We start from the raw sequence: 27,183 nt of genomic DNA, 5'->3' as shown, positions 1-27,183 counted from the left end.
TGCTCTTGCTGGTTGCATTAGACTAGAGCTATGGACCAGAGCTAGTAATTGTAAATAAAAACATTGCTGACAGCATTTGTGTATGGCTGCATAATAATGGCACGTCCCCCTATACACGCGCACACGCACAGCGGCACACACACACACACACACACACACACACACACACACACACACACACACACAGTCCCGGATATTGCTCTCGCCGGAAGAGAAGGGGCACCTCTCCCAGCCATCTTGTGGCACCGTCTAGCGAGCAGTTCGCATCAAGCCTCGTAGAATCGGAGGTGAATCCCGTTGAAGGGGCGCCATCATGCCCGGACACCTGCAAGAAGGCTTTGGCTGCGTCGTGACCAACCGGTTCGACCAGCTATTGGACGACGAATCGGACCCGTTCGAGATCCTAAAGGCGGCCGAAAACAAGAAGAAGGAGGCGGCCGCCTCTGGGTCCGCCAAGACCGCTGCACAAGCCGCCAAGCAGCCGAAGAAAGAGTCACAGAAGGACAGGAAGAGCCAGCCGGTGGACAAGAAGGAAGAGTCTCAGCCTCCGGTACCCCTGAAGAAAGAAGGTAACCTTGCGCCTCAGCCTCGTCGGCTTTTCCTTCTATACGCCTGTTTATTTTGGTTTGTTGCGAGCTGTCATGTGTATCTCTGAGCTAGATGCTAGCCCCAGGTTTGGTGTCTGCAATGCATGAGGTCAACATGGAACCTGTCTTGTTGTTATAAATTAGAGGACAAACTAAACCATGGCATGAATTATGCATGAAGGATGTGATATCCAGTCCAGTAAATAGACACTCGCCCAGTCTATAGCCTTGTGCAAAGTGGGGAGGCTGTGTCGCAGAAGAAGTTTCCATCAGCATCAGCTAGGTTGGTTTACTGCCTTGTCTGCCTGTGTGATGTTATTGGTGGTGATGATGCTGCTGCTCCATCCATGCACTTGCCACGCAGGTGGCTGTTCTTGTAGCATCCCCGGTGATGCTGGATGGACACAAAACTAAACCTGGTAGGTTTCACGTTTGACTCGTTGCTGTTGGGTTGGGTATGGCACTATGGATGAAATACATGCATGTTGCACAGTTCTCAGCGTCAACAAACAGCTGAATGATGAGAGGGGCCCACTGCTAGTGCTCAGAGCTCCAAAGTAGCTCAGTTGTGCATGCTTTGTATTGTTTCTTTTTGGCTGCTATTGTTGTACTAGCCTAGAACTGCTGAAAGGAAAGGTAGCACTCTATGTTGAAAATGCATCACACGCTATGAGGTTTGGCAAAATTCACAATAGTGCTGCACAATTAATTGAAAAAAGTCAGACACCTATGCGATCTCATTTCTAAATGTAATCGTGCATAACTAGTTCATTTTAGTTACTCTTGTGTTTTTGCTACAAGAGAGAGACTTTAAGAGAAGTTTAAGTCAAGCACTTTGATGTTGTCCGTTTAAAGCCACAGCAGATGGCTCCAGGTGCCACATTCTTTATGTAGTAATGTTCAGCAACTACAAACAAATAGAAGAAAAAAAACTACAAAAATAGAGATTAACATTTGAACCAGAATCGTGCAGCCACTAACTACTAACCACTTATCACTTGCCGCCCCATTTGAGGCATTGCATAGGAGGAAATTGTCAAATAGCTGATACACAAGCTGCTCAGAACGTGGTGTGTGGTAAGCGTGTTGTCTGTCTATTTTCCACTTTTCTCATTCAACGGAAGTATATAGGGCATAAGTGGTTAATACCACTAAACTGACATTTCCTGTTGTTCCTCCGATGATGAATACTGTAAGTGTAAATGGTTCATTCATGATGACCTTTTTTGCGGTAGGTATCCGGCGGGTCGGCCGGAGACCGGACCAGCAGGGCCAGCCTGGCTCCCAGTACCAGGGAGGACAGGGAGAGGGGCGAACTGGAGACAGGAGGCCTGATCGGAGACCCCCTCGCGAGCGGCGATTCGACAAGCCCTCCGAGGACAAGCCTGAGGGAGGAGAATTCTCTGCAGACAAGTGAGTTGCTGTGTTTAATGATGATATGTGGATTTCAGCGTCCTGAAATCGAAATCCTCAGGCAGTCTGCTGTGATCCTAAGATCAATGCAGAGGTGCAGGCAGAGCTTAATGTTTTTTGGGGGGTAACGATTCCTACCTGATCCATGATCCATGATCATTTGCCCCAGTATTTAACATTAACCGCAACCTGCAGCTTTTGGAAACTGAATAGCTCTCCTTGGCATAAAGAGTGTAAATGCAGCCAATTTAGAGACCGCAAGGAAAGATGCATTAATTGCCACTGCATGGTACTGGCTCCACTCAACTCGTTTTTGGTACACAGTTGGTTTGCAGATAGTATCCCTTCAGTGTAACTTGTTGACAAAATTAGGCCAGTTAATCTAAGGTTTGAACCAAAAGAAATAGTAATCGTTAAAGGTTTTTTATGATCCTTAGGGTCATCCAAATAACATTTTTTTTACATTATAACATATTAAATTGTCGATGAAATAATTTGTGGATCATGGTTCTAAAAAAACCTTGAATGATTACTGAAGTGGCTCTACTACAATTTATTTTAGGTCACACACCTTTTTAGCTTAGATTGACTGGCCTACCTCTGCAAATGGCAACCTACCCCTGCAATTATTTCACCTGTACAGTCCAACAAAAACGCTTTTTGATAACATTTTAGGTGAGAAATAGGTCATGCAGTTGTTTAATGATTGATTCATTTCACATATACAAAGGCTAGTTTAATATTTTAAATGTATTTGTGAACTTCCATGCAGTATAGGTCCATCGGATGCAATTATGTTGATGACCGTTTTCAGAAATGTTCAGTGTCACCTCAGTTGGCTTGGAAGTTGGAACCTCGACAGAGGTGATACCAAAAAAGTACCAGGTCAAGTTGAGCCAGTACCATAATAGAAAAGTGCTACTACAGATGACAGAATACAGATTCTTGTATATACTGTATACTGTTACTGTACCAATGTTCCCTGTAGCGTGCGTGGACGCGCACATGCCCGGAATATCTAGCGCAGATAGATTTGTGTATTTTACTTGTCGCCTGGTTTGATTCTTTAGTGTTACACTGTCTGGCTATTGGCTACACCGCCAGAACCTAACACCGCTTTGCATTCTCCTACGCATTACACACACCCATAGCAAACAGTAGAGACCATGCTGCTACTGTGTATCCGACCATCAGTCGCTGCAAAACGAGAATCACAAATGTTTTTCCATCACCAAAATGTACTGGCAGGTTGAAAGTGCGGTTTTACTTTAACGTTAGTCCATGTTTTGTCCAACGTGCAAGGGCGTATTTATTACTGTCGATAGATGTAATTAGTTCTTCAATTAGCTCAATCAGTGCCATTGTAGTTGACCGGCCAGATCTAAATCCATATTGACTCTCCATAAGAATATTATGTTTGTCTATAAAACTGTCCAGCCTTGCAGAGAATATCTTTTCCAGTACTTTTGAAAATTGAGACAGCAGGGATATGGGCCTGTAGTTTGTGAAGCAATGTTTATCACCAGCTTTGTAAACTGGGATAACCTTGGCAGTTTTCATTTGGGTGGGGAAAAAACCTGTTTTGAGAGATAGATTGCAGATATGTGCTAATGGGTCTGCCACAGCACAAATAACCTTCTTCAAAACTGCCATGCTAATACCATCTCCATCTGTGGATGTTTTATTGTTTAACTTGTGGACAATATCTAGTATTTCCTGTTTGTCTGTGTTATGTAGGAAGATTGAGGCAGGATTACTTTCATCAGGCAGTTGAGTAACACCACCTCCTAAGGGTGGTTTTATTTCGGCAGCCAGATTTGGACCCACATTCACAAAGAAATTATTAAACTCCTCCACCACCTCATTCATGTTGTTGATTATTCTATCATTGTCAGTAAAGTGATCTGTATAGTTGGGGTTTGATCTATTTTTAATAATTGAATTTAATATATTCCATGTACCCTTAATGTTATTTTTATTCTTTTCAAATAGTTTATTATAGTACTCTTTCTTACCCCTTCTAATAATATCCATTAATTTATTTTTATATATTTTATATTTAGTTTATTTATCTATGGTTCTATGTTTCATAAAGTCTCTATACAGTTTATTCTTTTTTTTACAAGCATTAACTAATCCCCTAGTCATCCACGGCTTGTCGACAGTTTTACTATTTTTTTTATATTTGTGTATTGGACAATTTCTATCATATAATAATAGGAACTTTTCTAGAAAATTGTTATAAGCATCCTCAGCTTCATACACATGTTTCCAGTCTTGGGTTGCTAAGTCTCTCTGGAATGTATTTAGAGCTTCCTCTGTTCTCACTCTTTTATATGACGTAGTGTGTTCTTTCTTCTTCATGTTGTGGTCACAGTTATAGATTGCAAAGATCGGCAGATGGTCACTAATGTCGTTCATTAGTATGCCGCTCACTATATTGTTCTCCATGTTATTAGTAAATATATGATCTAATATAGTAGCTGAGTGTGTAGTTATTCTAGTCGGTTTTGTTATAATGGGATATAAACTCATACTATACGTACGTACATCGCAGCCATGAATTCATCAATTAGTGCATTATGTTTAGGGTTCAAAAGGTCAAGGTTAAAATCCCCACAGATATAGGCAACCTTGTGCTCGATCTTTGCAAAAGTCCCCTCCATAAAGCATTTTGAAGGCCTCGACGCTATTATCTGGAGCTCTGTAAACACAGCTGACAATGATGTTTCTCTTTTTCCCCATGGAGATCTCTACAGTGACACATTTGCATACATCATCAACAGCAGCAGTCATGCCATCTACAATATTATATGTTAATCTATTGTCTACATATAGAGCAGTCCCCCCTCCAACTTTATTTGATCGGTTTATAAAATTGAGGTTGTAACCCTCCATCTCAAAGTCCACCCCCCTCTCCAGGCTGAGCCAAGTTTCAGAAATAGCAATTATATTGAATGGTGTGCTAAACTGTCTCAGATATTCTTTAATATTGTTAAAGTTAGCATAAAGACTCCTACTGTTGAAGTGTATGACTGATATACCATGATCACATTTTATGTTGTTATTAAACTGAATCTCTGAGAAGTAACAGCAGTTGTCGTTTACATTCATAAAGAAGTTACTCTCAGGATCAATGTCTCGGTTCATATCATGCATAATGAAACGTTAGGGCAAGCAGAGTCATATAGTGCCAGCTCAGCGGCGGCATGTAATGTGCACGCGTCGGCACGCACAGCATTGCAATGCGCACATACACACACACACCCACACTGCACAGCCACGCACGCATACACAAAGAGAGACAGAGAGAGGAAGAGAGAGAGAGAGAGAGCACGCCAGAGAGAGAGAGAGCGGGCGAGAGAAAGAGAGAGCGCAGCACGGTATTAGTTCGAGCAGTCTTTCGCGAAAAAAGGGGAAAAAATGGTGATGAAAAACCAAAAAAAGCGTTCCATAGCGCCGGGAGTGGACCCAACAGTCCGATGCAAGAGCACGGTTCCAAAAAGGGAAAATAATTCTTTGCTTATATTTAATGTCAACAAGAAGAGCAACATGCGAACAGAGATTCCTATGGCAGGTGGCTTCAGCCATGCAAAGATCACAATGCATAAGACAAAATAAATGGTTAAGTTGAGAGAAAAAAGTAGAGAAGTTCCAACTTTCCTTCTGACCAGGAAAATAAACCGTGGCCATGCCATGCCCAAATAGACACTCCAAAAAAGAATCCAAAAAATGATCAATAGTAGCGCTAGCTTCTTTGCTACATATCTATTTCTAGCCCACCGGGCCGAGGAGACAGCAGCATCACTTGTATTCATCAAGGTCTTTCAGTTCTCTTACCATCACTGTCTTCTCTTCCTCAGGAGTGGATCCATTTAGCCGTATGAGCACTTTACAGTTCCTGGTCCACGTTGATTTTATGTTGCCCTTCTTCAGGGAGCGAGCCTCTCGTGCAATTTCGGCATTCTTCATGGTAAGGTGCTCGTTCAGGTAAACCTGGGTCCCCTTCAGTTTCTTCCACTGCTTCAGTAGGTCAGTCTTCTTTTTGCGGTTCACAAATCGAACAATGATGGCAGGTTTAGCCTTCTCACTGTTCTGATCCTTCCGAGGAAGCGTGTGGCAAGCGGAGATAGCGTTTGCATCCACTTGGATTTCCTTGCTCTCGAGAAATTTCAAAAGTTGCATCTCCAGCGTTTGTTGGTCACCATCCGCAGCGTCCTCGCTGACTTCTCCACCCCCCGCTGCAGCTCTTGCGTATGAGCGGGGTTTGATGTTAAATCCCGAGATAATAACATCATCCATTCGCGTGTATTGTTCCAGGTCTTGTACACGTCTTTCCAGCTGATCGATGGTTTTGTTTTTGTCTTTGATCATATCCTTGAGTTGCCTGACTTCGGATACGAGTTCTGTCAGCGTCTTCAGTTGTTTCGTCACTTTGGTCATCTCCGATGACATGAAGTCTACTGACTTGCGGATCTCTTCAATTTCGTCATCTTCTTCTTCCATCACTTGGGCACGTTGCTTCTTTGGTGGCATGATTTCCTTCCTTTTCTCGTTCTTCCTTCTTTATGTTATAAAGTTTAGGTTAGTTTATTTCAGTTCAGAGAGGCAGCCGCGTTCAACCGAGGAACAGCGTTCTACCGGAAGCGATGACGTCACCTGTCACCTCACTTCTGACTTCTACTGTCTATCTGTCTATCTTCATCGTCTGCCCCATATATATTTAAAAAAATAGATGCCTCATTGGCCTGATGGGTCTTTTAGATGGGTCCCAATGACATTTTATGAGTCCTACTTCAACGACAGAGTACAGTACTGCATCCTCTAAATTTTTGTGATGCAGGATGCAGGCTATTTGCATCACTGGGACCCCCAATTTAATTTCTGTTAGGCTACTGAATATGATTTCCATCTCTGGGACCCCAATTAACACCTTAATTACCCGGGGTTATTTAATCCATTAATAAAATGTGCCCAGCGATTTATAAATACGGAGCACTTTTACAGACGGATCGGATGTTCTCCCGGATGTGGCTGTAGCAGCTAAATTTAGCCAAAACACTCGCGATGCGATCGACAACAATGGGAGGTAACAACGGCCCCTCTAACATAACCTTCTTTTAGAATTAGACGGGATGATTTAGATCACGAGTTATTAACGTTTTAAGATTTTCGTTGTCATCGGCTAAACGGGGGGAACATTTTCGTTGCGCAACATTGAGGATTGCTCCTAGGCTGTGGAGCGATGTGACAGGTTTTGATATCATTAATCTCCGTCGTTTTAATCAATCACCGTCTCGGGCATCAGACCGTAAGTACCCGGACGGAGAACTCCGAAACTGTTAACATGGTGAAATCCTCAGTGTTAATTAACTCTGAGAGTGTACACAATAATAAACCAGATGCACACATTATATACACTAGACCTGTACGTGCCTGTTGGCCACCGGCCTACTTGAGAACAATGCAACTTGGGAACCTAATAATACTGGTTGTCAACTTGTCATAGCACCTGTTTTAACTATCTGTGTCCCTTTTGTGCCCATACTGTATATGGCAATCAATTGGCTGAGGCAGAGGCTGGAAATTGCACAGGTGGGGAGACTTGGGCTCATTAGGTCCACTGGCAGAGCCTGACCAGAGCGTTTTGTGGTGTTTCTGACACCGACTCAAGGCCGGGCACTGCACTCAGTATGCTGGAACATTGACTGTAACTGTACCTCTCATCACTTCCCTAATCCGCTCATATTTACATGTGTGTTTTGTTTCCTTCAGGCCTTCTGGAGACAGGCCCCCAAGAGGGCGTGGTGGTGGCAGGGGTGGGCGCGGTGGAAGGGGGCGTGGCATGGGCCGAGGAGAGGGCGGCTTCGACTCCCGTGGCAAACGAGACTTTGACAGACACAGTGGCAATGACAAAACGTGAGTCTTCCCTGAAATACATTTTTACTATTCATACATGGGAAAATCTTCTAGATGTTTGACTTGTGACCGCCTACTTCCCAAAGCTTTCACACTGATGGGCATGTCATTATAGCAACCCTTTTGAGCTTGGCGATGGCTATGTTTGCTGTTCGTTGTACAACAAAGTAGTATAAGGCTTAGTGAGATATATTTGTGATTCCATCAAAACGTATCATTGTCTGCTCGAGCATGGTCTGGCAGGCATTCTGCCATGTTCAATTCACAATGTTTAAAGTCTTGTTAGGGGAAATGTAGAAAAATGTAGTTTCTACATTTGGAAACTATAAAATGAATAGGATGTTTGTGGTTGGTTTTAAAACCCAAATTAACTTGGTATTTTACACTATGGCTCATGGTTCTGAACCAGAAAGTAGAACTACAGTCAGATAAAGTTGTTACTGTCTACTGCCATGTTTTCTAAAGACAGTTATTAATAGTCTATAAGTTGACCCCTGAATGACCTCACCCAGTCATACGTTTTCTGAGAAGCTTAGACTAAGTTCTAAATTGTGCTATGTTGTGGGATATGGCTTACTGTACATCAGAGGGTCTTAGTTTGAAGATCATTGTGCATAGTATAGGATTAATGTTCCTCTTGCCCGTTAATGCGTTTCTCAGCAGTCTCTCTATTTGTCCCCTCAGTCAGAAAAATGATGAGAAGCGGGCTGGAAGTGGCTCTCACAATTGGGGCAATGCAAAGGATGAAACGAGGTGAGTCCTCAAACAGCAAGTCACAGACTTCATCTACATGATATTTGGAGACTAACGTATGCCAAGATGATGTTAAGTGGCTGCCCCAGCTGGTCTAGCAAAACACACTTTTATCCTTGTTGTCCAAGGATGGAGTATCTCCATAATGCAGCAAGAATTGGACAACAATGACAGTCGAATATTCCCTTTAATAGGTTCGACTGATTCGAACCTATCGAATGTTTTTGATTGGTCATCACTCACCCAACACCGCTGAAGTGCCCTCGAGCAAGGCACTGATCCCCCAACTTATTAGTGGCCAACAGTATAAGACTGAGGTTGTACTGGTCAGCTCCCAGGTTTTTGTGTGTGTGTGTGTGTGTGTGTGTGTGTGTGTGTGTGTGTGTGTGTGTGTGTGTGTGTGTGTGTGTGTGTGTGTGTGTGTGTGTGTGTGTGTGTGTGTGTGTGTGTGTGTGTGTGTGTGTGTGTGTGTGTGTGCAGGGCGTTGCTGAAAATGAGCACTTGTACTCAGCTACTACCCTGGGTAAATAAAGCAAAGAAAAAAACGATTGAATCATGACCCCAAGGGGCATGAGTCCAATACTGTGCTTGGACCATTCATAGCTAGGGGTTTAGATGTTCAGTGTACCGTGACATTGACCATGGCGTTGGAGACATGTTTCACCAGTGGCAGACGAATGATCGTGATGGTGGCCTAATGCCAAAAGAGTTTGGATAGATCTCACTGTAAAAATAGAATAAAACTGAAAGCAGAATTCAAAAGGTGTGGAGAGCTCTGTATTGCTTTACTAGAAATGATATGCTGTGTGATAGTCGGAATGTTTAAAAAGATAGTCTGTTAAACGTGAGTAGGTGACAATGGAACATTATGAATGAAATGCTGAAAAATCTGAAAAATAGCCAATGTGTATGATTAAAGTGGTTAAATAGATATTTGATATTCATAAATTTAGCTGGGGACCCCCTGGAACCCCATCAAGGACTGCTGGGGATCCCTGGACTTTGAGAACCAATAACATGGGGTGTAGGTTAGGATTATACAGTATATCATATTTTGCATTTTCTCGCGACTTTAGCAAATTCCCACAATTTTGCCGTATAAATACACATACAACCCTGCATATTCCATCGCATAATCAAGGATTTTCTGGAGGGTCTACTAAACGATTTGTTTTTTTGTTACGTTGTACTGTTGAGTAACTTGAAAATAACCATAAACGCGCAAAAGAATATTATTAATATCGTTTATCGTGATTGAAAAATAAATTTGATATTTTTTTCCCATATCGCCCACCCCTAGTCCGGGTTGTTGATTTATATATTATCATTTTGCGGGGCGCGTAGTTGGGTTATGAAAAAAAACCTGACCCGCACATCACTATTGTGTAGTGAGTACTAACTTATTGTACTGCTGTACTGCTGTATTGCTATGACAATGTTTTAACCCATTTTGGGCGCGAACCCCTTTTGGTGTTAGCATTATGTTATGTTTTAGCTATTGGAAAATAGCAGATATACAAGCTCATAGCGCGCCACCGAGTGGCGCGCTACGAGCTTGTAGGTCTGCTATTTTTGAAAAATCAAAGAACTGACATAGAAACATGAAAACTGTCAGGATGTAGAAGACATTTTTAGAATCTGATCTCAGGTCAAAATGTATTAATTGAAAGATGCAGTCTTATTGAGTGTTGCTGGGTTCTTGTGTTGACAGTGAGGCTGAACAGACTGCTGCTCCTGAAGCCACTCCGGAAGGAGAGGAACGCCCACCTGCTGACTCTGAGAACAAGTAAGTAAACCATGTTACCCCTAATTAGTGTGTTGGGATAATCGGTCAAACTGAAATGTATGGTAATTCCGTACCTTAGGACTCACGTCAGAAAACCTTTTATCTCCCTGTGTCATACATACTGAACTGTTCGGATGCCTGTCCAACTCTTATATGTTTTTGGAATGTATTCTTGGGTGTATATGTACCGTACATGTACGTGTATCAAATTTCCTATCACAAGGTCAATAAACAAACTATTGCACAGAAATATATGAAAGATATCTCAGCATGCACAAACAAAAGTACATGGAAAAATGCAAAAAAGTGTACATCGAGAGGATGGCAACCATCATCAGGACACTTCCTGACCTAGTCACAGACAAGGGCTCCTCTCCGAACCGACAATATCTTCACAATATGAGCCAATAGTCCTCTGAACACGAAGTTGAGCATTTGGCCTTCAGTCATGTGTCTGACGTCCTTTCTCCAGGGAGAATGAGGTTGAAGAAGTTAAGGAGGAAGGCCCCAAAGAGATGACTCTGGATGAGTGGAAGGCTGTGCAGGGCAAGGAGCGTGCCAAGGTGGAGTTCAACATTCGCAAGCCTAACGAAGGAGCTGACAGCCAGTGGAAGAAGGGCTACGTCCTGCACAAGTCCAAGAGCGAAGATGTAAGGAAATTTAACATTAGTTTTTTTTTGTAAAGATTTGTTTTTGGCTTTTCTGCCTTTATTGAGAGTATCAAGTGAAGATAGACAGGAAAGAGAGAGAAGGGGAGAGACACGCAGCAAAGGTTGTCATGAATGGGACTCGGACACGCGACGCGCTGTCAGGCCAAAGCCTATATGTGGCATGCGCCTGGACCACTTGGCCAGCGGGCGCCCCACATTTGTAGTTTTAACACTGGATGTGTTTTGCAAGACTGTGAAAAAGCTAGGTCTGAATGTCTGGCTGAGTACTTTTTTTCACTGCATGGCTCCTACTATGATGCATGCTGCTAGAAGAGTGTGCGTGTGTACGCGTCACAAAACTGAAAGAGGGAGGGTACCTCATTTCAGTCTTGTCCTTTTGTAAATTTCAGAGACCTGTTGGTGCGTTGATTGACTCGTCAGAGACAGAAGAATCACACTCTCTCTACCACAAGGTGTGTGTACATTCTCAGGTTTATCTTCTAACCACACAAAACCCCACTTTTGGGATCTTTGTTGAAAGCTTTAGATAATGTGGTGGTAAAGGAGGCCACTCATTTAAACCTAAAATACTTAACATATTGTTGTACAGGAACCAACCTTGCATATTTAGAACTATTACTTTTCAGGAGATTTTAAAAATGGACCTCGGGGTGTTCCAATCGATCCAATGTAGTTATTTAGTCACAAATTGTTAATACTTTTGGTACTAACGTTTTATCATCTCTTTAGGGTACCGCAGATGAAGCCGCAGAGCACCATTTCCGCAAGCCGGCCAACGACATCACATCTCAGCTGGAGATCAACTTCGGAGACCTTGGCCGCCCCGGGCGTGGTCGCGGGGGAGCCCGCGGGGGCAGAGGAGGCCGCGGCGGGGGAGGCAACAGGCCGCCGCGTGGGGGAGGAGGAGGAGGTGGAGAAAGAGGAGGAGGAGAGGGAGGACGACGCTCCGAAAAGGTAGTGACGGCAGCCACGCATGCCATCTATGAACATAGTTTCAATAATCACAAAAGATGTTGGCTAGAAGAAAACCCACCTGCAGTGACTCTTACTGCAAAGGAATACAGTACCAAATTATTATTGTCAAACAAGTTGAGTAAAAATAAATCAGTCAGTTAGGTGGATTTAACCGTGCAATAATCGGATATTGGCCAAGATTTAAGCATCCCTGTCTGTGGCTCCTCTGATGACAGCAGTAAACTACTCTCTGTGTTGCTTCGGTTTTGGTTGATGAATTGTGATTGCATCAGTATTTTTAGTCGAGCCTCTATCACCTATTGAGCCTTTTGAATGAACCATAATGCAAAGATGAGTTGTAAGCTATAATGCACGACTGTTTCATGATAATTGGAAAATGACAGATGAGGTTAAGAACGTAAGCTCTGTTCAGATGCAGTCTTGGCCGGGTGTTAATTTGGGACCCTGAGTGAGTCACAGACATTTGTCCATTCTAAACGGTTTTAATCTTGTCGGTTAAAGGTTAATTAACTGTTAATGAGGGTCAGTTATCGGTCATGAAGACATTTTTAAATTAGCATTCCTAGTCTTGTAGATAATTTTCTAAGTAGCTCCGGATAAGTCCTGCTAAAGGCCTTGTGTACTATTAAGTGAATAAAGTCTGTATTAATTATGGAGTTAAAATGCTATTGCCAGCGGTGATTATGGAGAGAAACTAGGGGTGGGCGATATGAACAATATTATTATCACAATATTTTTCAAGCAGTATCAAGATACACAATATTATCACAATATTTTCTTCATGCGATTCCTATGGTTATTTTTTCAAGTTACTTAACGGTACAACCACCTACAAGGTAACCAAAACTAAAAGTAATAACGGACCATTTAGACCAAAATGTTTGGCGAACGAAACCATCGTTTTACAGATGTACAGAACTGCAAATCATAGACTTTGCAATCACTGAATCACGATATGTACGATATCTCTGAAACAGCATATCGTGGAGACATTGTATCGTCTCAACGATATTTATCACGATATCGCCCACCCCTAAGGAAAACCACACACGAATAACAATTGCATTAGTGATTACAATGTCAGTGGCATGGATTGGCACACGGGAAAGGGCATATGCTTTTGGAAATCTACCCGTCTCATGTACTGACTCTGTCTGTCTCCTTTTGTGTCTCTCTCTTGTGTGCGCTCGTCCGTCTCCTTTTGTGTCTCTCTCTTGTGTGCTCTCTCCAGCCAAGTGGAGTGTCTGTCCCCAATGTGGATGACCCAGAGGCCTTCCCGGCCCTGGCCTGAGGTCTTTGATGCCACAGGCCCACCACCCCATCAGCCCTTCCGGGCCCCTCCTCTACGAGGCTTGCATGCTTTCCACATCTTCAAGTATATAAGAAAACAAAGGAGGAAAAAAAGATTTTAACAATGAAAGACTGTCATCCCAATCCCATACTACCCACCCACCCACCCACACCGCCAGGACTGAAATTTTACCCGTTTTAAAAGTACAAAAAGACAAAAAACTAAAAGGTGGGAAAAGGACTTCTCTTGTTACACTGAAGCAAATTATTGGTAGTTTTGTATTTAGAGACATGATAGCAGGGATGTTTTCATACAGTGTTTGGTTATATATTGTTTTTCCAGAGATTATGCATACATTTTATTTTTGTTGTGCTGCTTGAATATATGCATTTCTGCAAAATGCCTAATCTATGCTCCGTCATACTGTATGATGGTGTCCAGCATAAAAAAAAGAGAAATCTGCATGCGCCACCACCATATGACGAGGTATAAATCAGGCTTTAGGTTGACGTGTGCTGTCATCACCCCCTGGAACTTCCCTGCTCACTTTTTCTCATGGCTTCAACGTCAGTATTATGAGCCATCGTAGACGAGTCTTTTCTTCTTCATTTTGGGTTATTTAAACTCAAATAATATTTTGTAATCAAGGAGCGACGGAGCTTAGGAACAACATTACTGATGTCAAAGAAACCATTTGGTTGTGTCCATCACCTGAACGGCTTTCTTGGACCACAAATAATATTTAACTATTGATAGTATACCATGCCCAATTGCCCATTGGTGCAATATGTGTGTATAAATATGGATGGAATACCCAAATATCCATTAGCCTGACCAGTGACCACACAGGCCAGGTCTAGAGGTAATGCGGCATCAGGGAAGAGAGGAAAGTGACAGGCATAAGTCCACAACCTGCACTAAATTATTTCACCTCTTCGTGGCCTGTATTTTCTATGAGAACAGACCTTTTCACATCCGTTTATTCTTCATGTAGAACTCCAGCTCCTCGCCTCCCAGGATGTAGCCCATCTGCCCCACCACATTGGTCAGTAACAGAGACAATTGCAATACAGACTAGAGTTGTATGCAGAAAGTTTGCCTCGCTGAGGGAACTCAAGTTTAATAGTGTGGCATGGAATTGTTTAATGCAATGAAAGGTTTAATGAGAAAATGGGTAGATGACATCTACATTCTTGTACACATTTATCCATGTCTGTGCAATTGGGCATGGTGTAACATGCATTATGTAAATATAAGTGTAAAACTGTTCAGATGATTAATTAATAATTTAGTCAATCATTTGAAGAACAACATAAATGGTTTATTTTTTATTTGACAGCAGTAGTGCTGCTGCTGGTCTTACCAGTCTTAGCAAAGTTGTTTTTTTAAAAATAGATACTCTCATCTCAGGCGTCGGCTAGAAAGAGCAGACAAGCCTTTTGAACTGGGTACATAGTTTCCCCTCCCAGGTAATACATGCCGACGTGAAAGTGAAACTCGTACCATTTGAAATGTGCTTATCTAAAGTGTATATGCTCTTGTCCTGACTGTCCATCCCTTTTTGCTAAGCACACATCCAGGATGGATCAACGGGCAAAGTGACTTCCTTCTAAAGCTTGGTATTTTTCTGCTTGTTGTGCAGTGAAAGTGATGCCTCTCTCTCTCTCTCTCTCCCCATTTTCTGTTGCTAGCTTGGCTCTTTCTCCGTGGACCAGTGGTTTAGTTGGCCATTCCTCCCCCGATGCACATGTTATCCGGTGTTTTCAGGGCATCCGGGGCCCAATGATGTGTATCTCTAGGCTGGTCCTTTTAGGTCATACATTACAGACTATACTGCTAGTCGTTTTAGGACCACTAAACAAATGTTTTTTCATTTTTTAAGGACATATTTGTGTGAGTGTGCGTGCGTGTGTGTGTGTGTGTGTGTGTGTGTGTGTGTGTGTATATATGAGAAAGTTACTTAGAGTTTAAGTATTCCTCTGCTATGAACTTGGCCATTATCTCAAATGATAAGGCGCTGCAGGTTATATGCAGCATGGCTTTTGCCTGAAGTAGATATTGTATTTTTGAGAAGTGGTCGTTTCTATCTAGGTGAGAACGATTGGTAGGACTGTGGACATATCTTGCACTTAGAGTATCAGTAATGTCTTTATAGAGCTTGGAAGCACATGGTTTCTATCAACACCAGTACTCTGAAGATTGTTTTTCCCTCTTGTAATCATATTTGCTATGATGCTTTTTTTTTTCAGTAAAGCGGCACCACTGCATAATTTGTCTGAAATAAATGTCATTGTGGAGAATTCGAGGGCTACAGAATGTAATGTAAGCTAAGCTAAACTGGGTTTCAAGCCACCTGCTTCTGCATTTCCAGCGAGCATTTTATTTTAAATTATGTGGGCTTGATGATGGGCGGGAGGGTGTGGGTCATGTAAAAACTGACAGGTGTAAGTGAATCAAAAGCTTTATATTCTGTGCTCTGGAGAGACTCGCTGGTAATGCACCATGGCAGTTGGCTGTGTGCAGACTTCTTGTAGACTGTTTGAGCCACTTGACTGCAGAACTTATCTGCAAACATCCCTGTTCTGATGAATTGCTTTAGAGGTGTTACATGTATTCTACCCACAGCTGTTGGGTTGTGTGAAATCATTACTGTGATTTTAAAGGTGTAAACAAATGACGTGGCCTCTTTATTGTCTTATTATTACACTAAAATCTATGTATATATGTGGCAGACATTTGCCAAATGAATCTAGTTTAAACCACATGATACTTGCTTAACGGACTTGCTTAGAAATGTTTTGTGTTACGATTTAGGCCACAAGATGGCGATATTATGCAGCTCTCGCCAAAAGTTGACTAGTTGCGCCGCCCCCTGGGCGTCGACGTCAATAAAAGTAAATGATGGCGGAACTTGAGAAACGTAAACGAGTGTCAACTGACTTTAAAGCATCTAATGATAGTATGTCGACCGAAAAGAAGAGAGTATCGGGTGATGGTTCCACGGCTCATGTGAAGCTTCTCGCCGCTGGCTTTTATGGGCTGAGTTCTTTTCTTATTGTTGTGGTCAACAAAAGCGTCCTGACCAGCTACAGGTATGGATGCAATGGAACACACAGTGACATGGGTGATCTTTGGACTGCATCCTGTTATGCTGGATCAATATTGTTTGATTATACAAGGGAAGGGGTGGTGGGGAGAGTCAGTGAAAGTTATAATTGTCATGTTTTTATGTTTGTCTTCAGTTTCATGTAAAGCACTTTTGATTAAGTGTAAATTAAGTATTATATTTGCACAAACATTTTGTTAAGGGATATTAACGGGGGAATGACCTCGTTGAGTTTGAGTGCATTAAGCAAAACTTTGGAACAAACTACCTCAAATATAACACTGAAATAGTTGGACTGTACAACCTTAGAGTGTACAACTGCTAAAATGTACTGTTACGATACTGTATGTACTTTGCAGATTTCCTTCGTCAACATGCGTTGGACTTGGCCAAGTAAGCCTCAATTTCACAATTTATATTTAATCTGTACATACAGAACACAACATGAAGCTATGCATTAGGCCACTTTGACTGTGTGTGTGTGTGTGTGTGTGTGTGTGTGTGTGTGTGTGTGTGTGGTGGTGGGGGGGGGGGTTCAGCACTGGACAGTGTCATCCTCAAACAAAAAAGGGCCATCCTGTCATCCTAGGGATACAAGACTGGCCACCTCGATGTAAAATGAGCTATTTTGTCCAAAATGTTAAATGTAAAAAAATACCCCATTTTAATAGTGAAAATAGCTGCTGTACAAGACCTCAGTCTGTAACCAAAGGCTAAAGTACTTTAAAGTTCATTGTTGATGGCAAATATGAGATGTGTGGGGACAAGATGACGTACATTTTCCCTTCATTGAGAATGGCATTTAATATTTGTGTTGCAGATATTTTGTGGGGACAAAAGCTGTATATAGGAGGAAGAATAGGCCTACATTGAGACATTCTTTGCCACCATGCCAGTCATGAACCAATACAGCCACCCTATCACAATAACTCACCACAAACCTCAGCAACTACAACACACATAACCTACTGTTTATCAGTCTTCAATTTCCTTTGGAATTTGGAATTGTTGCATTATATGTGAAAGCCCAAAACCTCTAGCTCGAACCAAAAGGAAATAGCAGACTCGCACACCTTCAACGGCAGATACAACACAACATACAAACTGTAGATTCACATCAGCATTCAATTCCAGAGCCACAGACAGTTACTGAACATTTTTCCTTGCCACCCATCATTGGGTCCAAAAATGACAGTAATAGACAGTACACAAGCTTGAATTACATTATACGCACAGCATACAACAAGCAGCAGCAAAGAAGCAAAGTTCCTACCTTGAGCCGTCTTCTACTTGACTTCAGTTGTGTAAGTGACCAGGGTCAAACTTTGGAACGCATGGAAAGAGAGATAGAGCTTCCAGCTCTCTCTAGTTCATGATGAGCCCTCCAGTCATCTCCATCCTCCATACATCTGGATACTTTAGCTGGCCAGTACTTTCCTCCCAGTATCAATGGCAACAAACCAGACTCATTCTCCTGGCTGCCATCTTCTCACTCAGCCTTGGATGTTTAGTACATAGAATTCTGGTGTAGTGCAGTGGTCAGGGATGTAGGGCAGGCTCTAGGTCCAGCATTCAAAGCATGTCAAAGGAGAATGGACTCAGGGCTGAGAAGAAGCTGAGCTTGTGGGTCTACTCTGGGGTCATCACCCTGGTTCGTGTACCTGTGGAGCAGGTTGAAAGAGACACCATAAGCTTTGAGTATAAGTAAGTAAAGTAGAAAGAAAGTGAGCTGACCAAGAGCAACATACTGTACACTGTACCCTGTCACAACTCACTAGCAACAGCAGTCTAGTATACTATATGTAGGTGTACATGTATAATAGTCATAACATTACTGTTGAGAATTAGTCCACTACAGTATCCTATACCTTTCATTATTTAAGACCAAAATATCCAATTTTACATCAAGGTGCCGACTTATCCTCCAATAAAAATATTCACCTTGACTTGGCAACATTGTTCAGGAAATACAAATGTTTTAATTGCAAGTTACAGAAGTTGTCCAAGTCGCACCACAACGATAACACAACTTAGGCTAACATACATTATAGATAGAACATACTATACAACATAATTATTATGTAGAACATAACTGGCTCAATCATGTTCCAACTTCCAGATGATGGCTACTATCGTGGTTCTAAGGACTGCAAAGGCATTAGGCCTTATCACATTTCCAGACTTGGATTCGAGTATACCCAGCAAGGTGAGAGAAAATATATGTTTGCCTTCAAACCATTACATATGCTTTCAAAGAAAACATTGAATTAAAAGACAAGAGTACTGTAAATGATCTTTTTTGTGTGTGTGCCGTCTTCCAGATGTTCCCTCTACCTCTGCTGTATGTTGGGAATCAGATATCAGGGCTGTTTGGGACACAACGACTCAAGTGAGAGCTTCGTCTTCCCTTTTTGATAGATGCTAGTTATACTATGCAGATATGGTGGTTACTTGTCCACATATTTCTGTTATTAAGATACTATAGTCATAGGTTTTGTCTGAAAGCACATACTAACGCACTGCTTACTACACCATATGCTATTTTCAGCATACTGTTAATCTACTAAAGAGTAGGGTTTCACTTCGGGCCTACTACATGCAGTACGTAGTTAGGAACTATTCTTCATAACGTTCTTTTTCCCACAGCTTGCCCATGTTTACAGTTTTAAGGAGATTCTCCATTTTGCTCACTATGGTGTTCGAGGGAATCTTACTGAAGTAAGTTTGTGGTTCATACAGTATATGACTAAACATTCCTCAAACTAGCATTTTGATTGCTCTGTCAACAATGTGTGTGTATCCCCCCCCAGAAAGACATTCTCAGGTTCCATCAAATCAACAGTGTTTGCCATGATCTTTGGAGCTTTTATAGCTGCAAGGTGAGTCATACTATTGTACACAATAGCATTAAATATATAGCCTCACATATAGAACTATTCATTTCTAGCTGTAGCCTCACAGCTAGAAAGTAAGGATCCCCATTGGCTGATGCAATCAGCTAGTCTTCCTGGGGTCCACACAAAACACAATACAAAACACATTAAAAATAAACCACAACATGTCTCGCACTATTTCAATGCTTTCTGTTGTAGTACCGACTTAGCCTTTGACCTTCAAGGCTATGTCTTCGTCATGTTGAACAATGTTCTGACTGCAGCCAATGGCGTATACGTCAAACAGAAACTGGATTCCAAGGTAAGTTAAAGGGACACTTCACCCTTTTCGCTTAATGACGTTTAGAAGATTTAGAACACTTTCCTGGGGGTCTTTGTGTGTGTAATATGTAGTTTTAGATATTTTAGATTTTAACAGTGAGCCCAGTGTCTCTGATGTCATCGACACTGGGCTCACTTACCTCCTGGACTACAATTCCCATATTGCTTTGGTGTACTGCTCCTCGTGGATAGGGGGAGGGCTGTCTGTCACTGAGACAACATGTAGTCTAGGAAGTAAGTGAGCCCAGTGTCTCCTGGACTACATTTCCAATAATGCTTTGGTACACTGCTCCTCCTTGTGGATAGGGGGAGGGCTGTCTTACTGCGACAACATGTAGTCCAAGCACTATCTAAAGAGGACGAGAAGCGAAGACCGTACGGTGGACGCCATGTTGCTCCATGGAAGGAAAGAAACATGAGCAGTTGAGACCAGGAAGTTGTACAGTACATGCCCAAATTTGTGCATGTACAACTTGTGTCAATGACATCAGAGACACTGGGCTTACTGCACACAAAAATATCTAATACCACATATTACACACAAAAAGGGTGAAGTGAATGACTTGAATCACGGCAACCATATTCTGGGGGGAACAATAGCCAAAAATAGCAGATCTACAAGCACACAACAGGTGGTGAGCTTGTAGATCGAAGAGATTTGGTGTAGACTGAAAATAGCAATCCAAGTACAGAGCTAGCCCTCCAAGCAGAACCCAATGGTACTGAAGTTTCTGACATTTTTGACGACACAGACCATTGGGTCCTGTTGCAGCAGTATCCTGCCACCTGGTACGCAGACATCCATAAAACATAAACAACGTGTTTATGGCCTGTCTGCGCTCTTTGACGACATTTTTTCGTGTGAGGGTTTCTGAATATGTGAAGTATAAGTACCCATACATGCCGCTGCGAATATCTCCTGTGGCGCGGAAGCTGTTAAGTATTTTTAATCTTTGTTTGACCGATTTGGTCGCTTTGATTCTTCTCTTCCTTCCTTGTTTATTGACACCTCATTGTACCGCCTATCTGGCTAGCTAGTGGCGCTATAGCTATGACAGAGCAGATCAGAGGCAGGGACGTAGCCGCACAAGCCAACCGCACACCGGGAGGCGGTACAATAAACGGTAAACAAACAAGAAGAAATAAAGCGACCAAATCGGTCAAACAAAGATTAAAAATACTTAACAGCTTCCGCGCCACAGGAGATATTCGCAGCGGAATGTATAGGTACTTAAAGTTCCCGAATTCAGAATAACTTAAACTAAAAAAGGCCGTCAAACGGCGCACATTCGATCTTAGAGAGCATGTTTATCATCCGCGTTCCAGAATTCCCATACGGAAATATAGTCATGAACAGGGACCCTACATAAAACTCATCAAAATTTCAGAAAAGCTTTATGGAGGGTCCCGAAAGGGGCTAGTACAGAGCCAACCCAGGTCCAGTTTTCTTCCAAGTCTATAGAGGGTTTAAGTTGTTATGTTCTTAAAGGTAGGGCAACACATAAGGGACAGTCCATATCTAACAATTATTGAATGTTGGGGCGGACCATATTTAATTGTTCAATACCGTTTTCCAACATTTAAATATCCCTGTTGCACTGCCTTTCATTTCATTTTTAGGCAAAAGTGGAAAATAAATAACTCAATGCCCCAATGCATACCCACAGTCACAGGAGTGGCTGTGGATGTGGTTAAACAAGGAAAGGACCTGGAGGCTCTGGAGGTAGAGACGATAGATCAGGCTATTAACAGTTGACTAACATTGTCCCCATGTCAAAAACCCTCTTAAAACCTATTCCCCTATCCTTTACTGACTCCGGCAGCGTCCCAGCTCCCCCTCACAAAACATCACACCTGCCGAACTCTGTAATTGGAATATAAAATGTCACTAATTAAAATATATCCTCATATAATCTAAATTAATTATCAACATTTTGTTTGAGGTTTCATAACCTATAGTTTCCTTACCAAGAACTAGTAGTAGAACTAGTACACCTCATGCCTCCAGGTCCACAACAAACACTCAAATCAGGCTTCTGGCCAAACAGGCCTCAAACCTGGTCACCCCTTTTATGCACTACCCTTAAAGAGGCAGTGCTACACTAGTGTTAGGCCTTACCTGGCTGGGAAGTGAGAATCCTTACATAAACATAAAAACCCCTAGTTTTAGCAAATGTATATGGACCCAACTCTTGCAAGAAACCAAGGCCTGCCCTATTTATAATAGATAAAGTATAATGAGATGAATCATTTATTATTTAAAAATGTCACTGCTGTAAATCCTGCTGAAATGCACGGCAGGCCTATGTCATAATTAAGCGTATGTGCTGCAATGGACAGCTCTGCTTCGGAGGCGCGTGAGGGGATTTTGCGTTGGTGCCCAAGGGACCCGTTTTCTCATAGTCCACCTATGCCAATGCGTTGTGAGCTTATAGATCTGCTATTTCTGCCACACAATAAATCAGGGAGTACCCCATAAGACAAAGAAAAAACTAATACTTGACTGTTCTGTTCTACTTTCTTATATTCAACCACAATATTACAATCCATCTATTTACTGTTGGACACACAGGAGCTGGGGAAATACGGACTACTCTATTATAACGCGTTGATGATGATTTTCCCTACCATGGCGTATGCATACTTCACAGGCGACTTACACGCGGTAAGAGGTTTTATGACACAACTGATATCCTTCAGTTTTAAACTGTGAGGTGGCCAGGTTTCCTCATTTTGTGTGTGTATGTGTGTGTGTGTGTGTGTGTGTGTGTTTGTGTGTATGCGTGTATGCGTGCATTTGCACGTGTGCATCTGCATGTATGTCCACTCATTCTTTGTTCAAGGCGTTGGAGTTTAATGGATGGTCTGACATGCTGTTTTCCGTACAGTTTGTGCTTTCGTGTGTGATGGGGTGAGCTCTACACCTCCTTGCTGTCTCTATATGTTACTAATCCATTATACAATTGTTCAAGTGTATTAATTTTTCATATTCATCTTCGACAGCTTCATCTTAATGTACTCCATCGTGCTTTGCACGCACCACAACTCAGCTCTGACCACCACCATTGTGGGTTGTATTAAAGTAAGTCAGTTCAAGTTAGTCTGTCAGCATGGCAACTCTATTTCCACCCTTAGATATATATACCTAGCTACCGCATTGGCTGCTGCTGCTCGTTAAGATAGTGGTGCTCAACCTTTTTCATGTCAAGCATCCCCAGAATGATCTGTATTTGGCCGCAGACCACCCATCTGAAAATATGTTTTTCCAGGGAGACTAGGATACTTGGTTAAATAAATAACATGGGTCTTCATACCAAAACACCTTATCTTACATAGATAACAGTTATTATTATTAAATAATAATCAGTTCAGACGAAGAACCATCTAAGTCTATAATTTATTCTGACCCCTCCCAGAAAAGTCGTATCTGTCCTGACCCCTCATCCATAATTGATACATTATGGATATTTATTATGGACTGGTTATTTGTCAAAACTGCTCTGATGATTAACTTAAAATCATCTCTATTCTGTCTTTTATTTAATATTTTACCCTATTTTTGCTAGTCTTACTACTGTACTTCTTCTGTACCTGTTCTCTACGCTTAATAATAAATAATAATAATAAACTTTATTTATATAGCACCTTTCATACATAAATGTAGCTCAAAGTGCTTTACAGAGCAGAAAAGATAATAAAAACAAAAGCAAAACAAAACAGCATTAAAACAGGCAAGCAGTTAAAACAATAGGACAATAACGCAGTGTCAGATCAGGAGAAGGCAGTGGTACAAAGATAAGAACAGATAAAATAAGGCAACGACATTAAAAAACAAGCAGTAATAAAAATAAAAAAAAATAAATAAAAAAGATCACTTAAAAGCAATGTTGTAGAGGTGGGTCTTGAGCTGAGCTTTAAAAATGTCTACAGAGGCTGCCTGACGAAGGTACAGTGGGAGCTTGTTCCATTAAGTTAATTGTACATTTGTTTCTTACTGCAGTGTGCTAGACAACTATGGGCCATGAATTGGGACCAATATGTTTTGAACAGTTGTTTGCTAAATACTGACTTTCTGAATTCTGTTTCCTCACAAAGAATATTCTCGTCACGTACTTTGGCATGGTGCTGGGTGGCGACTACATATTCACATGGACAAACTTTGTCGGCCTACATATCAGGTTATATATATTTTTATACTTGATTTTAGATTGTTTCTTTATTGTTCATGGTTTATTATCGTCATACCTACTACAGGGAAGCACCATAGAAGACAGGGAAGCACCATAGATTACAGCCTAGGGAAGCACCATGGGAAGCAAGCATGACTCAGATAGCAGAATCAGTCTATCAGAATTGACTGCACTGAATCACTTACTGCACTGCTAATATAACTCTTCTGTTTTTCCACCAGTATTGCTGGCAGTTTGGTGTACTCATATCTTACATTCACAGAAGAACAGACCAGTAAGAATGACGAAAATGCTAATTATATTCAATGTTACATACAGATAATGGTATCTTAACCACATTCAGCCTGGCATCTCTATTCTCACAAGCTCTAAACGCATCTCGCCGTGTTATGAGCTTGTTTAAGTGTCTTAAGTGGTTAAACTACTATTAAGTGGTGGTGAATGCATAAAGTGTGTAGTACAAGTGAAGTGACTACAAGTTCTGAAATATTGATATCTCATTTGACAGAAAAGGCATAAGTGCTGGGATTCCTGCCAAGGCCAGCATTCTTCTTCCTGGAGCACAGACTTATGACGACCCACCAGACCAGAGGAAAATGGGTTGGGACCCCTTTTGGGGTCATGGAGTCATTGCTATGGGTCACGAGTATTTCATTTTTATTGGAACAGCAATGTCCGTGTCCGCCTATGTGACGTTAACCTATGAGCACAAGTATGACTATTAGTACCAGTATGTGCGCTGTTCTGTTGTGCCAGAAACAGAGAGAGAGATAGTGCTGCAATGTTGCCTGCTAATGAGAGAGAGAGAGAGAGAGAGAGAGAGAGATGGGGGGGGGGGGGGGGGGTTGCACCACTCAGTTCACACGGGTGTGATTTTTTTTTGTTAACAAAAGAACACACACACATACCTGACGAAGCCAAACGGCGAAACGCTTTGTGCAATAAAGAAATTAAGCATAACTAATCTTGTCTCTGGACAATATTAGTCAGCTAACTTACCGATATTGCTTAATTCTTACATGATTGTGCTGGACATGATCAGCAGTGGAAAGAGGAAGGTGCTGGAGCAATCTGTGTTATTCTAAAACCGTTTTAATATAAACATGATTAATATATGGTATTAGTGTTATTTCTTCATTCAGAGCATGCCAACACATTACACAGCATAAGAGAGGTGATGGAGCAATCGGTGTAAATGTATGACAGCTATAATTTCAATAAACATGGTTATGACATGGCATTGTAGACACTACGTGTAAGTGTAGGTTCTGCTGTAGTGACGCAAGCAGGTTTATGTACCGAGCACTGATCCATTTCCGGTTGCCGGAGTGGACTGCCATAGCCGTCGTTGCTTAAAGTCCCTATTATCACCTTCCCTCCCTCAAACATAGGCCAATTGTCAGGCCGTAGCGTAACGGTCTGGGCACCGGACTGGTGATCCAGTCGCGGTGTGCCGCGGGTTCGACTCCCGGACCCGACACGGCCTTTACCGCATGTCATCCCCCCATCTCTCTCCCGTTTCCTGTCAGCCTACTTTCTATCCCTTAAAAAATCAATAAAGGCGTAAGCCGCAAAAAAAAAATCTTAAAAAAAAAAAAAAACATAGGCCAATTGTGTGACAATTTTAAGAACTCTTCGTCTCTGCTCCATGGTGGTGGGCAGCTACTACTGCACCACAATCATTTCTGGAAGAAAGAAAAAACATTCCATAAATCTAAAAAAAATTAAAAAAATAGTGAAAATAGAAAATCTACAAGCATTGAGAACTTCTACGAATGCCTTCTAAATACTAGTTGTTCTCAAACTTTTTTGTGCCAAGGAAATCTTGAAAAACCTGTGTTTCTATATATAGCTGCTTTCCCAGTTGCTTTTAATGGGTTAAATAGGGCTTAAGTGGTAAATTCATAATGTATTTTATTTTTGTAAGTTTGGGTCCTGCGAAGAACCAAATTTATCTTTTGGGTCTCTGGCTTAAATGCTCAATCAATTCTATTCTGGCTTGGATCAATGGAACTAACATATTAAATTGAAGTTCCTATTTAGTGGGTATCACAATGAAATCTAATTTTAAAGGCTTTAAGAAAATAATACCATCATATTTTTTTATATTAATGTTTTATTATAATTAAAATCATAGTATTTTGGCAATTTTGGCAATTATTTTATTATATTATGTCCCAGCAATGGGCCAATTATTTTATTATATTATGTCCCAGCAATGGGCCGTGGTCCACACGTTGTGAATTGCTGATATGGATGATTAAACAATTTAATTTGACCATGTCATAATGTGTACAGTCATGTACAGAGTGGAGTTTCTACATTCATTCATCCCTATCACTGTATGAATCATTTTGTCTTGAGATAATTGTGAATTTATGAGAGGCAAAGTATTAAATCTACTTGAAAGATATGTACTGTATGAATGTTTTGTTGAGAATACTACTGATGAATAAATTCACAGCCATGTTGCTTCCTTTCCCTCTTTCTAATTTCAAAATCCATAAAGTTACTCAAGTACTGTACTGTAAAATAACTAAGTACATTTCCTACTGTACTTGAATACAAATCTTAGGTACTTTACTGTATTTGCATTTTCAATCATTTATATTTCTATTCCACTACATCTCAGAGGCAAATACTGTACTTTAACTCATAATTACTATTATAAAACATCCATCTATCTTCAACCGCTTATCTGGAGTCGGGACAGCTCCAGCAGTGCTCCAGACTTCCCTCTCCAGAGCAACATTAGTAACTTCATCCTGGGCCAGTTTGGATATAATCCTCCCATCTGATCCTTGGTCTGCCGGGGGGTTTCCTTCCAGTGGGATGTGCAACGAGGACCTCTCTAGGGTCCTGAGGAATCCTTACTAGATGCCTGAACCACCAATCAATGAATTTGGCTATTCAAAAAGAGCCTATATCTACAAGCTCACAACACATCACAAGAACATAATTATTGTACAGTAGATCAGCTATTTTTTTAATAATTTGATGCATTATTTTCTTTACTTTTACTCAAGTTCAATTTTGAATATAGCCTTTTTAGTATTTACCAGTCAAAAGCGTTAGCCTCTTTCTAGTCAAATGGCATAATTACCCTTATTTAACAATTTATAGCCTATATAGTCATAATTAGTACAAAATGGAAAATATTAACTTTGCGAATTTAGAAAATGCCCAACATAGGGACACGCTCTAATAAAGACAGCATTTCTAATACATCTATTAAATATAACCCAACATGATTACATTCACAGCCGTTCTTGGTATA

General features: G+C 41.4%; 2 protein-coding genes across 3 annotated transcripts; both read left to right on the top strand.

Annotated features, from left to right (window-relative positions):
* Positions 1 to 203: 203 nt before the first annotated feature.
* Positions 204 to 16,070, top strand: serbp1b (SERPINE1 mRNA binding protein 1b). Its single transcript, XM_083782061.1, has 9 exons — positions 204 to 569; positions 1,823 to 2,000; positions 7,776 to 7,919; positions 8,604 to 8,672; positions 10,384 to 10,458; positions 10,931 to 11,108; positions 11,519 to 11,581; positions 11,859 to 12,083; positions 13,336 to 16,070. The coding sequence occupies exons 1-9, from the start codon at positions 314 to 316 to the stop codon at positions 13,393 to 13,395; spliced, it is 1,248 nt and encodes a 415-aa protein (XP_083638187.1). The 5' UTR covers positions 204 to 313; the 3' UTR covers positions 13,396 to 16,070.
* Positions 16,071 to 16,305: 235 nt separating this feature from the next.
* LOC310871001 (nucleotide sugar transporter SLC35D2-like) lies at positions 16,306 to 24,715 on the top strand. Of its 2 annotated transcripts, XM_083782429.1 has the most exons (13): positions 16,306 to 16,487; positions 16,861 to 16,894; positions 18,621 to 18,707; positions 18,823 to 18,890; positions 19,148 to 19,219; positions 19,312 to 19,380; positions 19,594 to 19,696; positions 22,289 to 22,381; positions 22,560 to 22,627; positions 22,720 to 22,798; positions 23,812 to 23,894; positions 24,128 to 24,180; positions 24,415 to 24,554. In XM_083782429.1, the coding sequence occupies exons 1-13, from the start codon at positions 16,357 to 16,359 to the stop codon at positions 24,423 to 24,425; spliced, it is 951 nt and encodes a 316-aa protein (XP_083638555.1). In that variant the 5' UTR covers positions 16,306 to 16,356; the 3' UTR covers positions 24,426 to 24,554. The 2 variants fall into 2 exon arrangements, with proteins under 2 accessions (XP_083638555.1, XP_083638554.1); XM_083782428.1 differs by lacking the exon at positions 23,812 to 23,894 and having other exon boundaries at positions 24,415 to 24,715.
* The last annotated feature ends 2,468 nt before the right edge of the window (positions 24,716 to 27,183 follow it).

The sequence above is a fragment of the Protomyctophum parallelum genome (genome assembly GCF_964188405.1).
Source record: "Protomyctophum parallelum genome assembly, chromosome: 14".
Taxonomy (NCBI): Eukaryota; Metazoa; Chordata; class Actinopteri; order Myctophiformes; family Myctophidae; genus Protomyctophum; species Protomyctophum parallelum.
The sequence above is the reverse complement of the archived record's forward strand: the minus strand, read 5'-3'. Positions and strand labels throughout refer to the sequence as shown.